The sequence below is a fragment of the Mobula birostris genome, chromosome 6, assembly GCF_030028105.1.
Source record: "Mobula birostris isolate sMobBir1 chromosome 6, sMobBir1.hap1, whole genome shotgun sequence".
In the NCBI taxonomy this organism is placed as follows: Eukaryota; Metazoa; Chordata; class Chondrichthyes; order Myliobatiformes; family Myliobatidae; genus Mobula; species Mobula birostris.
The window spans coordinates 161,362,826-161,375,477 of NC_092375.1; the positions used below are offsets into that span (position 1 = coordinate 161,362,826).

Genomic DNA, 12,652 nt, shown 5'->3' on the forward strand with positions numbered 1-12,652 from the left:
TCAGCATGCATAGGCTGTGGTAAACATTGACACCTGAAGTCCAAAAGCACAGATTCAATTAACAATGTGAAGCCTCATTTGGATGGCAGTTCGGCAGAGATTCTGGTCATGCTTGAAGAGTTAGAACCATCCTGGTGCTCCTTGCCTTGTGGACCAGAATGTAAAGCATTGAAATGGATCAGCATGAGTGCTGAGTCCTGCCCTTTCTCTTTCATTTGATCCTGTCAATATTTGTTCAGCTTTCTCAGTCCTTTTATTTGGAAATTCATCAGCTATAGCTGACATGAGAATGGTTCGTTATTCGTAAGCATCCAGTAATTGAAATATTATGTTAGATACAGATATCTAGTTAACTTGCTACTGAGAATAGCCCATGTAATATTTTTCTGATAGTGATCGTGAGTATCCAAGACTTGGGCAGATGATTGTGGACTATGAAAACCCCTTAAAGAAAATGATGGAAGAATTTGTACCACACAGTAAAGTAAGACAAATACAGAATTTTTCTTTATGAATTTTTTTTGCGTAACCTCCAGTTTGTTGCTTTTTTTTCGTGTTTAGCTCTCCAATTATTTTTCTAATATTTTTGAAAGTAATACTGCTATGTATCTTTCTTCCTTTTTTTTTTGAAGTCTTTGTCGGATGCACTAATTTCACTCCACATGGTTTATCCTCGACGGAACCTTTCAGCAGAACAATGGAGAAATGCTCAGTTATTAAGTCTGATCAGTGCTCCCAGCACCATGCTTAATCCTGCACAATCTGACACGGTAAAATAAATTGTATACTTTCAGCCTCTTTTGATAGCGGTTTAAACAATTATGAAACTATTTTTTCTTTTGTTCAGATGCCATGTGAATACCTTTCTTTGGACACAATGGAAAAATGGATTGTTTGTAAGTATTAAATGCAAGTGCAATGTTATGCCTTCTCCACTGCATAAAGACGTATAGTACTGTGGAAAAATCTTGGATGCCCTAGAATTTTATATAAATATTGTTTTAGATTTTTTTTTTGTCTTCTACATTAGTGTGTCAGTAGAAGAGAGCAAATTTTAGATTTCCAAACATTTACTTTCCAAAAAAGTGTTAGAGAAATGTTTGTATTTGGTAAAGAAAGTAACAAAGTAATAGACCACTTTTCAAATAAAAGCTTGATTACTTGGTAGGTATATAGCTCAGTGCATGGTTAAACAAAGATAACAAACGGGAAGCTAATGATCAATGACATAATGAGCTGAATGAACTAAACTGATTAACTGAAACAGAAAGAGGTGTAGAAGGAATTAAACTGAGCAAAGAATAAACAAAGGTGAGGGTGTGGCAAATGTGGCAGTTTAACCTTCAGATCTTTGATTCTTGCACCATGTGTGATGGGCTGGGTTGATCAGACCCAAAAGACCCAAACCAATTCGCGTTTCCAGGAAATGTGGTGATAATCATGCAAACACAACAAAGTAACGAGTCTAATTTATTATCATAAAACAGAAAGCACAAATAAGCCACACTATATACCACATAGTGAGTTACAAAGATTTCATAAAGATTTCAGTGCTCATGTTTCTTAGTCACCTCTTAATTGTTGCTGTCATCAGCAGACTTGATTACTGGTGTTGGGGGAACTCCAAATTCCAATTCATGGAATCACCCTGGGCACTGATTGATCGAGATTCCTCTGTCTAGGTGAAGTCCCAAGAACAGAGGGAAAGGTTCTCAATTAATTTAGGGTTCAATCCACAAGCATAGGCAGATAAACTCTTTGGTCTTTTCTTCTCATGCCAACGATGCCTTGAGGCTAAGGAAGAATCCAGAGGTTATTAACAAACATTTAACAAACCTATAGTGCTTAACTTGTACAGGCACCTTACAAGGAGCTAAAATGTATTTTGGAATTGTTTAGTCTGTAATATTTTTACAAAATTTAATAACACTACAACGCACCATGGCAAGATTGAGCATAAGCATAGCAACAAGACACAAGATGGACATCCTGCATCAGCAAGATCTCTCCACACAGTAATTTTGCAGTGGACAGGGGTTTCAAGGTATGCTGTCCAAACTCTTCTGAAGAAGCATAAAGAAACAGACAAGGTTGGTCAGCCACGGAAATTGAGTGCTGCTACAAACTAATGAAGTCTTGTCAGAAATGGTCTTCATGGAAGAGTTGCTGCCAAAAAGCCATTCTTCCAAAGTGGAAACAAAACCAAGTGACTTGCCTACGCACAAAAGCACAAAGACTGAAGTTCTGAACAATAGTAGCAAGTGCTGTGGACTGAGGAGTCAAAATTTGAAATTTTTTGGCTCAAAACAGGAGTTAGTTTGTGCATAGAGTTCAAGAGAGCTACATGGATGAGTATCTGCAGCCAACATTGGGGAACGGTGAGGTTCTCTGCAGGTTTAGGGCTGCAATTCTGCAAATGGAGTTGGTGATCTGGTCAGAATTAAAGGTATCATCAATGCTGAGAAGTACAAGCAGATTCTCATCCATCAAGGAGCTATCTGATCGGTCCCAACTTCATTCTGCAGCAGGACAATGAACCCAAACAGCAAAGGTAATAAAGAACCGTCTTTAGTGAAAAGAACAGAGTTCTGCAACAGATTATATGGCCTCCAGACCTCAGATTTCAACATCATCAATGCTCTGTGGGATGACCTGAAGATACAGAAGCAAGCAACACAATCAAAGTCTGCAGAACTGTGTCAAGGTCTCCAAGATGCTTGGGACAGCCTAGCAACCGACTTTCTTATAAAACTGCATGATGGTGTACTGAAGAAAATTGATACAGTTTTAACAGCAAAGGGTGGTCACACCAAATATTAATTTTAGTTTTTTACTGTTTACTGATTATAGCGATTTAAAAAAATATATATTTAAAAACTCTTAATTATTTTTGAAAGCATCTTTGCTTTACAGATTGTTTTACAATAAGACTTCTGCACAGTATTGTATTCTTAAATAGAATTGGCAGTTCTTTCATAAATGGAACCTTGCTAGCAAATATTCCATATAATTTTGGCGGTTCTACAATATTTACATTTCACTTGTGAAACCCTTTGATTTTGCTACTAGTTTACATCAGCAGGGTGCAGTAGCTTCAACTAATAGCACTGGTTTAGTTGAAGTAAAACTTAAAAATTGCAAATAGGAAGTTATTTTAGATTGTAAAACTTTCAACTGAAAAATATTAAACAGAAATTATCACACTTTTAATTTTTTTAACTGCAGCAAAGATCATAATTGAACTGTATATTTCCTATTACCTTAATTAGATTTTACAACTGCTCTACACATTTTGTCTTAAGCAGAGGCAAAATTTTTCAACAAATCTATAAAACGTCGAGCCAAGAGGATGAATTTTTACTTTTGCTGTCTGCATCAGGCACTGAAAGATTAAGCTGTATGTTGTGCATAGGATTTAATATTTTCCATACAACCTAGCAGTCCTGTTTATTAAGTTAAGTGAAGGTATATCTGAGTGAGTGTATCCTGTATCTCAACAACTGCTCAACTAGAGGATTGCTTTCATCATGAATAGTATGTTTAATCCTGGATAATGGGAATGTCAATTTACATTTGCGTTTACACTCAGTGGCTGCTTTATTAGGTACACCTATACACCTCATTCTTGCAAATATCTGATCAGCCAATCATGTGGCAGTACCTCAGTGCATAAAAATATGCAGACATGACAAGAGGTTCAGTTGTTGAGAGCAAACATCAGAATGGGGAAGAAATATGTTTTAAGTGCCTTTGACTGTGGAATGATTGTTGGTGCCAGACAGGGTGGTTTGAGTATTTTGGAAACTGCTGATCTGCTGGGATTTTCACACACAACAGTATTAGGGAGGAGAAGATGGCGGCGCGACGCAGTGCGCACGGCCGTTCCGAATGATATCATATGTGTTAACTAGGATGCCGTGCACAATCCTGATTCGATGGAGACAGCCGTGAGCAGCACTGAGAAACACCTGGAGAAACTTCTGAAATGCCTGCTTAGCTGCCACTGCTACTGTGCGATCGAGAATCTCCGGAGAGGAAGGCCCCAAATCCTCGGCTTTGCCTATTCCCTTTTGCCTCAGCAGAGATGGTGCTCGGTGTCGGAGAGCTGGTCGGAGGCTCGGAGTCTTCGGACGGGCTCAGAGTCGGACTGTGGTCGGGTGCTTCCAGGTTGCTGCATCGGCAAGTTTGCGGCGCTGGGGGTTCACCGTCTGCATGAGATGATGGGACTGTCAAGAAACTTTGAGACTTTTTACCGTGCCCATGGTCTGTTCTTTATCAAATTACAGTATTGCTTTGCACTGTTGTAACTATATGTTATAATTATGTGGTTTTTGTCAGTTTTTCAGTCGGTTTGTCTTGTGTTTCTGTGATACCATTCTGGAGAAACATTGTATCATTAATGCGTGCATTACTAAATGACAATAAAAGAGGAGTGCGTGTCCTCATAATCTAATCTAATTTAGAGTTTACAGAAAATGCTGCAAAATGCATAAAGCATCTGGTGAATGGATGTTCTGTGAGCAAAAGCACTTTGTTAATGAGAGAGGTCAGTGGTGAATGGCTAGACAGGGTCTAGCTGATAGAATGACAACAGTAGCTCTGATGACCACATTTTACAACAGTGGTTTGTAGAAGAATGTCTCTGAACACATGTTGAACCTTGAGGGGAGGGGCTACAGCAGCAGAAGTTCACAAATATGCACTAAGTGGGCACTTATTAGGTACAGGCCACTGAGTGTGTAAGGCCATAAGACAAATGAGCAGAATCAGGGCATTAGCTAGTACATATCAAAAGAATTTGTATATTGATTATACCAATGTTTAATTATATCTAAAAAGATGCGTCGTACTTGGTTTTAAAGCTATTTGGTAACAGGGCTAACATTATTTTGCTTTGTTTTGCCAAGGGTTATCACCTAGGCATCTCATAAATGTTGGGACCCACACTAATTGTATACACCTCCAATTTTCATGTGCGGGGCAATTTAGTAAACTAAACTTCTAAAGGATCAAATGGCCTAGGTGCTCCAGAATCAGATAAATGCAATGAACAGTTATTCAAAGATGTCATGTTATTTTTGTACTGTTACTATACAGATTTAAAAAAATGCAAAAGGATTTGAGATGATGAACTTTGTAATCTGAACCATATGTAGGTGTTTGTAGTATATGAGTGGCTGATCAGTTATTTGTCAGGTACCTATCAGTTTCCATCACCTGAGGAGTGTGGGGAAAGGAGGAGGATCCCATCACAAATAAGACAAAATCTACAGATGCCGGAAATCCGAGCAACACACACAAAACGCTGGAGGAACTCGGCAGTCCGGGCAGCATCTATGGAAAAGATTACAGTCGATGTTTCAGGCTGTCCTGCTGAAGAGTTTCGGCCTGAAACAGCAACTGTGCTCTTTTCCATAGATGTTGCCTGGCCTGCTGAGTTCCTTCAGCATTTTATGTGTGTTGAGGAGAATCATATGTTGGATTAAATAATTGATTCTAAACTGGAGAGTGCAAACTGTAGCACTGATAGTGTGTTGCAAGATATTTCTAGAACTCTGAAATATTTTTATCTATTTCGTGCATATGCATTACAAAGACTTGTTTTATCTTCATATTAGTTGGCTTTATCCTGTGCCATGGAAACCTGAACACGGATTCGGCAGCTCTAAACCTGTGGAAAATTGCACTGCAGAGCAGTTCCTGTCTTGCTCTATTCAGAGATGAAGTATTCCATGTTCACAAAGTTGCAGAAGACTTGTTCATGAACATAAAAGGGTAACCTTTTTTTAGAATACACTAAAACAATGTTGTGAAATGTGACTGGTACCAAAATAAGTCGCGAAATTAATCAAGATCGTCATTATTTATTTTGTTGCAAATATTCAGTGTAATATAAATATCTTCAGATTGTGCCATATCATTGACCTGAAATTCCTGGAAGATGCAAATTGCCTGTGCTTGACACTCTGAAACTGTTGGGCTCACATGCTAGAATCATGTCTGATGAACTGCAGACATTTACTATGATGCTGTGGGTATGGAGTTTGCAATTGCGTACCTTTCTACTATTTACAGCGTTTATCATGTGTTTCCATGCCCGGACTTCTAAATCCTTCTGCTTCACTTTGAGCAGTCAGGGACCAGAGATTCCTAAAATAAGAATGTCTTTTTTTCAAGTAAAGTCATTGGGTATATTTGAGGCAGAGGGGTAGGGGGCAAAGACAGGAGATTAGGGCTGAGAGGAATAATGGATCAGCCTTAATGAAATAGTGGACCAAATGACCTGCTTCTGATGGTCTTATTAGCTGACTGGTCAGCAAAATGACCAAGTGTTATCAAGACTTTATCATTGGGGATGTTGACCTATGATTGGTGTTGTTATTGGATTGCATATTCTTAACAGTGGATTTTGAACTTTCGGAAAAACTTGGTCCATGAGGCTTGCTTCAAACTGATTTACTGGCTATAAATAGCGAGAACTGCCCACTGAAATAATTTCAGTTCCTCCTGCACCATACTTCTGGTCTAAAGATTGTCAAAATTCTCAAACAATATATATTTGTGATTGTTCCTAATAGAACATTGGGAGCAGAAGTAGTTTCAAGGCGAATATGGATTAATTATCTCTGGTGAACATGATTCAACAGAATGTAATTCAAAAATTGATGTTTCACAATATTGTGAATAAATTCCAAGATTAATTTTACAGCTACGTGCCCCATAAATCTCATGGTGATCAAACTGTGCAGAATATTTGTTCACTAAATAATCCTAATTTACAGTGTATTTAAGTCTTGGAGATTTATTTTCTTATAGGTAGGCATTAATTGGTAAGCTGTCATGGTAGTTCAAAATTGTGGGCTATGAAAAGCGTATAATATCTTGGAGGTAGCTGCTTCTGAGTTGGCCAGTTTTTAAACATTGTTTCTAAAGCTTCCTATGTTAAGCTCTATATACATGCCTGTTGCAAATGTTTGTTTTTTATGTTATTGAAATAACTGGAAAATTGAGGCACACCTAGGAACATAATGCAAAGTGGCACATAGTTGGAATTATATTGACTTAATTCCAAATACTTAACTATTCATCACTGGATATCGATACAAATTTCCAAGAAGTTATTCACCTTTTTCTAGAAACAAATTCATGCTTTGGGATTTGCATTTTCAGAATGATTCCATGAAATTCATTGTAAACCTAACAGAATAATCTTAAAAATTACCTCCAACTATCAAAGTAACATTAGTTCATAGTCTAGTTCCAGTACAAAATACTGCGACAATCTGATACATGGGACTTTGATGCTAGACTGGCAGATTTTCTGGATTATTGTTTCTAACAATTATTCAGCATTGATATATATTTTTTCATTATTACCAGCTTCATTGGAACATTTATTTTAGTGTAATTTGAAAAGGAGTGTAACAAGTAGGGCCTCCAGTGAGTGGAGAGGGAGTTAGATGCTGAACCATCAGCATTTTTGAATACTTGGATAATGATCTGATAATTCAGAAATCTGTTTTACTGTATTCCAAATATTTTTCTCAATTTTTTAAAATTAAAAATGTACTTCCTCCAAATGACTTGTCAAGTTACTCGGTGCTACTTGGCTGACTCTTTCTAGTGTGGATTTCGTTATGTTTATTCTAGATTTGCAAATAATTTTTAAACAACATTTACTACTTTACTTTTCATAGTTACAACAAACGCATAGCTGATATTCGCGAATGTCGGGAGACTGCATTATCACATGCGTAAGTATATATGTAGTTTGTAATTGATTAAGAAGTCATTTAATACTAACAAATGTAATGAAACCATATTGAAAGAGACAGTTAGATATCTGGCCAGTTGAGCATCAACTGGGTAAGGCCTTTTGCTAATATTCACTGCTGTGGTTACCTATTGCACTAAAGGTTTTGAATTTGGAAAGGCATCTTGGTAGCATATAATATCCTGGAGGTAGTTGTTCTCCTGAAGTATCAGGACCTTGTATCATAGTGTTCAGTCACTTAACCTGCTGCCTGTTAAACCACTGGTATTTAGAGCAGCATTGAAGGTCCTCCATCTCTGGCATCATGTCAGTGGCTTCCTTGCGGTTTTCAGTAGCGCCAGTCACACAAGTCCTGGATGGAGACTCTGGAATACCATTGCACTCTGATGCAGTACAATCCTTCATTGTTGTTTCTATAACAATTTTGTTTACCAAGTTAGTTCTTGGCCCTGAGCTGAATCCCCGAACCTGGAGGACTGGTGGTCACTTAGTCTGGCCTCTACCCTTTTGACCTGTTTGGCATGGGTGACCCAACCAAGAGCCAAAGCAGAAAGCCCTGACTCCAGCCAACATAGCCCTCCAGGTCATTGAGACACACAAACCTCCAAACCCAGCAACAAGATTATGGTTGACTTGGAGGTCAATTGCTTAAGTAGCTGGTTAAAAGCTTAGCTTGTAAAACTATTAGGAAAAGCTTTTTTTAAAAATATTTTTATTTTTTATTATGGATTTCTTGAGTATGCCTGCAAGAAAATGAATCTCAGGGTTGTAGATAGTAACTATGTATAACACACATACATAGAGTGCCTAGAAGAAGTATTTACACCCCTTGGAAGAAGGGGCCTGCCATTAAGTGTATCCTTACTCATTCCATTTAGCCTCCCAATGTGCAACACCTCATGTTTGTCTGGATTAAACTCCATCTGCCCACATACAGTGCCTGTCAAAGGCATTCACCACCCTTGGATGTTTTCATGTTTTATTGTTTTACAACATTGGATCACAGTGGATTTTATTTGGCTTTTTTGACACTGATCAACAGAAAAAGACTACAATCTCCTGTAGTTGATAATCAGTTCTTTGGTTTTGTTGATGTTGAATGAGACATCGTTGCTGTGGTACCACTAGCCAGGTTTTCAGTTTCTCTCCTATATGCCGATTTAGCACTACCTTTGATTTGGCCAACAGCAGTGGTGTCATCAACAAATTTAATTAAGACATTGGATTTGTACTTTGACACACAGTCGAAGGTATAAAGTGAGTAGAGCATTAGGCTAAGCACACAGTCTTGTGGTCCACATATGATGGTGATTGTGGAGAAGATGTTGTTGCCAATCCATACTAACTGGAATCTGTAAGTGAGAAAATCGAGGATCCACTTACACTGGGAGGTACCGTGGCCTAGGTCTTGAAACTTTGGGATGAGTTTCGAGGAGACGATGGTGTTTAATGCTGAGCTGTAGTCAATGAAGAACATCTTGATGTATGTATCCTTGTTGTCCAGTTGCTCCAGAGCTGAGTAAAGACCCAGAAAAATGGCATCTGCCGTGGTAGACAACTTGGAGTAGATCCAATTTAGCAGTTAGTGTAGTGAATTCAGTGTGCGCTTTGCATGTTTCACCTTCTCTGCTTGTCTCTGAATGTTAATAGTTTTCATTCATTTGAACTTCATCCCCTTTAGCGGACCACTTCATAGAGAACGACGCAAGTTTTTGCGGTCTGCCTTAAAAGAGCTAGCCACTGTTCTTGCTGACCAACCTGGATTACTTGGTCCAAAGGTACTGAGTTTATATTTCAGTGATTTATTTTATTCCAGTAGAGCTTGATCTTTAGACTATTAGAAAACACTGTTTGTACTTGCTTCACTATTTGTAGCAAACAAGAATGACGCCCTTCGCATTATTAACAGGAAGTGGGTATTAATGCACTTGTCCTGGAGTTCATTCCCTGACTTGGGCAAGGACGTTTTGCCATACAAACTTAGTTTCTCAAGCTTACACCTGATAATTTTCAGAAAATTTTATTCCCTGCAATTCCTACCCACCAATATATGTGAACATGTTTAGATTATGAAGACACGTAGTCCCCTTTTATTGTCATTTAGTAATGCATGCATTAAGAAATGATACATTGTTTCCTCCGGTGTGATATCACAAGACACAGGACAAACCAAGACTGAAAAAACTGACAAAACCACATAATTACACATATAGTTACAAACAGTGTAACAATACCATAACTTGATGAAGAAAGTCCGTGAGCACAGTAAAGTTCAAAGTTTCTCAAATGTCCCACATCTCACGCAGACGGGAGAAGGAAGAAAAACTCTCCCTGCCATGCCGACCACACTCTGACTCTGAGTCATCCGAAAACTTCGAGCTCTGATCAGCTTTCTGACACCGAGTATTGAGCGCCACCTCTGTCTGAATGATTCTACCTCAACCTTGGTCGCCAAAAGCAGGCAAGGCCGGGGATTTTGAGGCTTACCCTCCGAAAGATTCCTGACCACACAGTAACGACAGCAGCGGATGGGCGTTTCAGAAATTTCCTCAGATGTTCCTCTGTGCTTTCACGTCCATTCTCCATCAAATCAGAATTGTCCATGGACCCTATTTAACTTTTCACCGGAGAGCTGCGCACGCGCGGCGCGCTGTTATCTGCTCCTCCCGTTTAAAGTGAATTTGGACAAAAGCAGTGCCTCAAAATAATATCTCAAAATAAGCATTTGAAAATAACTAAATTGCCAGTCCTCTAGTACAACTTGTGTTTTGAAAGTTGATTTTTTTAGCACTGTTTATTCTATTTGTATGATTCATTTTTCTAATAGAAATACCCGTTTTGAGCTCAGAACAGTTTTATCTTGAGGTCGATATGACTATTATCCCAATACCATCTAATGGCAAGCAACCAGAATTTATTTTTGCTAGTTGTGAAGTTTCTTGCTGTTTTGGCTTTTCAAAGTTGAACAACATCACAGGCATCAGGATCATATAAGCACAATACAAATAAACTTAAATTGTACACAATTTTCAGAAAAAGAAACAATTGGAACAAAAGTGTCCATTTTAACACGAAGTGATCAGAGTGGTCAGTATTTCTGAACTGTAGTGATGACAATGGTTTTGCTAGGGGATTCAAGAACCAAATGACTGAAAGGTAGTAGCTGTTCTTGAACCTAGTGCTCAGACACTATGGGCTTCTGTACCTCCTGGCCAATGCTAGCTGAAAAAGATGGTGTAGCCCAGGTAGTGGGGATCTTTGGATGTTACTATTTTTTAGGCAGCGCTACCTACAAATGGTGCTGGGGAGGGATGTGCCCATAAAGTATTGGGCAGAGTCCACTAATTGCTGCAGCTTCAATTCAGCTTGCCATACTAGAACATGATGCAGCTAGTCAGGACACCTACAACAGTATTTCTGCTTAGAGTTTGTACTAGCAGAATATTATTCCATTTGTGATTTGTAATTCACGCTCTCTCCTTGTAGGCACTCTTTGTCTTCATGGCTCTATCTTTTGCACGTGATGAAATTATCTGGCTGCTTCGTCATGCAGATAACATTCCAAGAACAAGAAACAGTGATGATTTTATTGATAAGTAAGTAAATGTGTTAATAGTAAATATGTGCTAATTTTCTCTTGTGGTCAGGACATCAAGGGTCCAAGAATGATATTTTTCATATCAGCATATTTGATGATGAAAGGAACAACTTGAGGGAAAGTCATACAACATAAAAGAAAATATATTACAGGATTAGATTCTATCAGAAAGGTGGGTTGAAGCGAGTATAAGCTTGGGGGAGAAGTGGGAAGTACGAGAGAAACGTGGAATATTTGCGCGGCCCTAGCTCAAATTCAGATGATGATAAACGGTGACTGGAAAGCATTTGAGTACAGGTTTGGGGAGGAGAGCCTGCAAGCTGTTGATTGTTAAGTAAAGCAGTTTTGGTTTGTTTTATTCTGTCAGAATCTGAAATAGATAGTTGTCTAGTCAAGAATATGATGAAATAGCTTTTAAAAAGATGTACAATTGCTGAGAGATGGCAAATTTTTGTAAGAAAATTGCTTACTGTAGCAGGAAAAAATAAACCTACACCTTCATCATAGAGGAATCCATCAAGATTTTGCATAAGAAGAATTAAACTACTTTGTGAATGTCTTGAGGGTTGTCTCCCATGAGACAGATTTTGAACAGAATATGATTAAACCCGTGCCAGTGGATGGTAGAAATAGTGAAATAGTTGTTGGTGGGAGCTTGTTGTTAAAGATTAAGCTAAACTCTGAACTCATTGCACTCATGTCATATGCATGAGTGCAATGAAAAACATACTGGCAGCAACAACAGAGACGCAAGAAAAACAAATTAAATGCCAATTATGCAAAAAAATGCAATTAGGATTAAAAAAAACAAGGTGTATTGTCATACAAAGTTGTCAAGTGGCCATAATGAAAAGTGTTATGCAGGTTGGTTCAATATCTGAATGGTTGAAGGGAACTAACTGTGCTTAAACCTGATGACGTGAGACTTCAGGCTTCTGTCCCTCTTGTCCAGTAGAAGCTGCAAGGAGATTACATGGGCCAGATGGTAGTAAGCTTTCATGGTAGGTTATTGCTTTATTGAAGTGGCACCTAATGTAGATTCTGAAATTCCAGTGGTTGGGAGGGATGTGCCAGTGATGCACTGGGCTGATTCCACTGCACTGAAGTTCTTGTACATTTAAATTGCCAGACCAAACCATGATGCAATAAGTCAGGATACTTTCAATAACATCTGTAGAAGCTCGTGAAGGTTGTTTGGTGACATGCTGCACCTCCGAACTGTTCCTTCCTTGTAATTTTATCTGTGCTTGCCCAGGACAGGTATGTCCATAAAACCACTG

At 38.5% G+C, this 12,652-nt stretch overlaps 1 protein-coding gene across 3 annotated transcripts in view; it reads left to right on the forward strand.

Annotated features, from left to right (window-relative positions):
- The window catches only part of nckap1 (NCK-associated protein 1), a 154,274-nt gene that overhangs the window by 42,385 nt on the left and 99,237 nt on the right, over window positions 1-12,652 (forward strand). For 2 of the 3 annotated variants that reach the window (XM_072261729.1, XM_072261730.1), the window contains exons 6-12: window positions 394-484; window positions 633-770; window positions 848-896; window positions 5,619-5,775; window positions 7,698-7,754; window positions 9,456-9,552; window positions 11,261-11,370. In XM_072261729.1, coding sequence (XP_072117830.1) covers window positions 394-484; window positions 633-770; window positions 848-896; window positions 5,619-5,775; window positions 7,698-7,754; window positions 9,456-9,552; window positions 11,261-11,370 — 699 coding nt within the window. The remainder of the gene's footprint in view (window positions 1-393; window positions 485-632; window positions 771-847; window positions 897-5,618; window positions 5,776-7,697; window positions 7,755-9,455; window positions 9,553-11,260; window positions 11,371-12,652) is intronic. The other variant, XM_072261731.1, reaches the window with a different exon arrangement.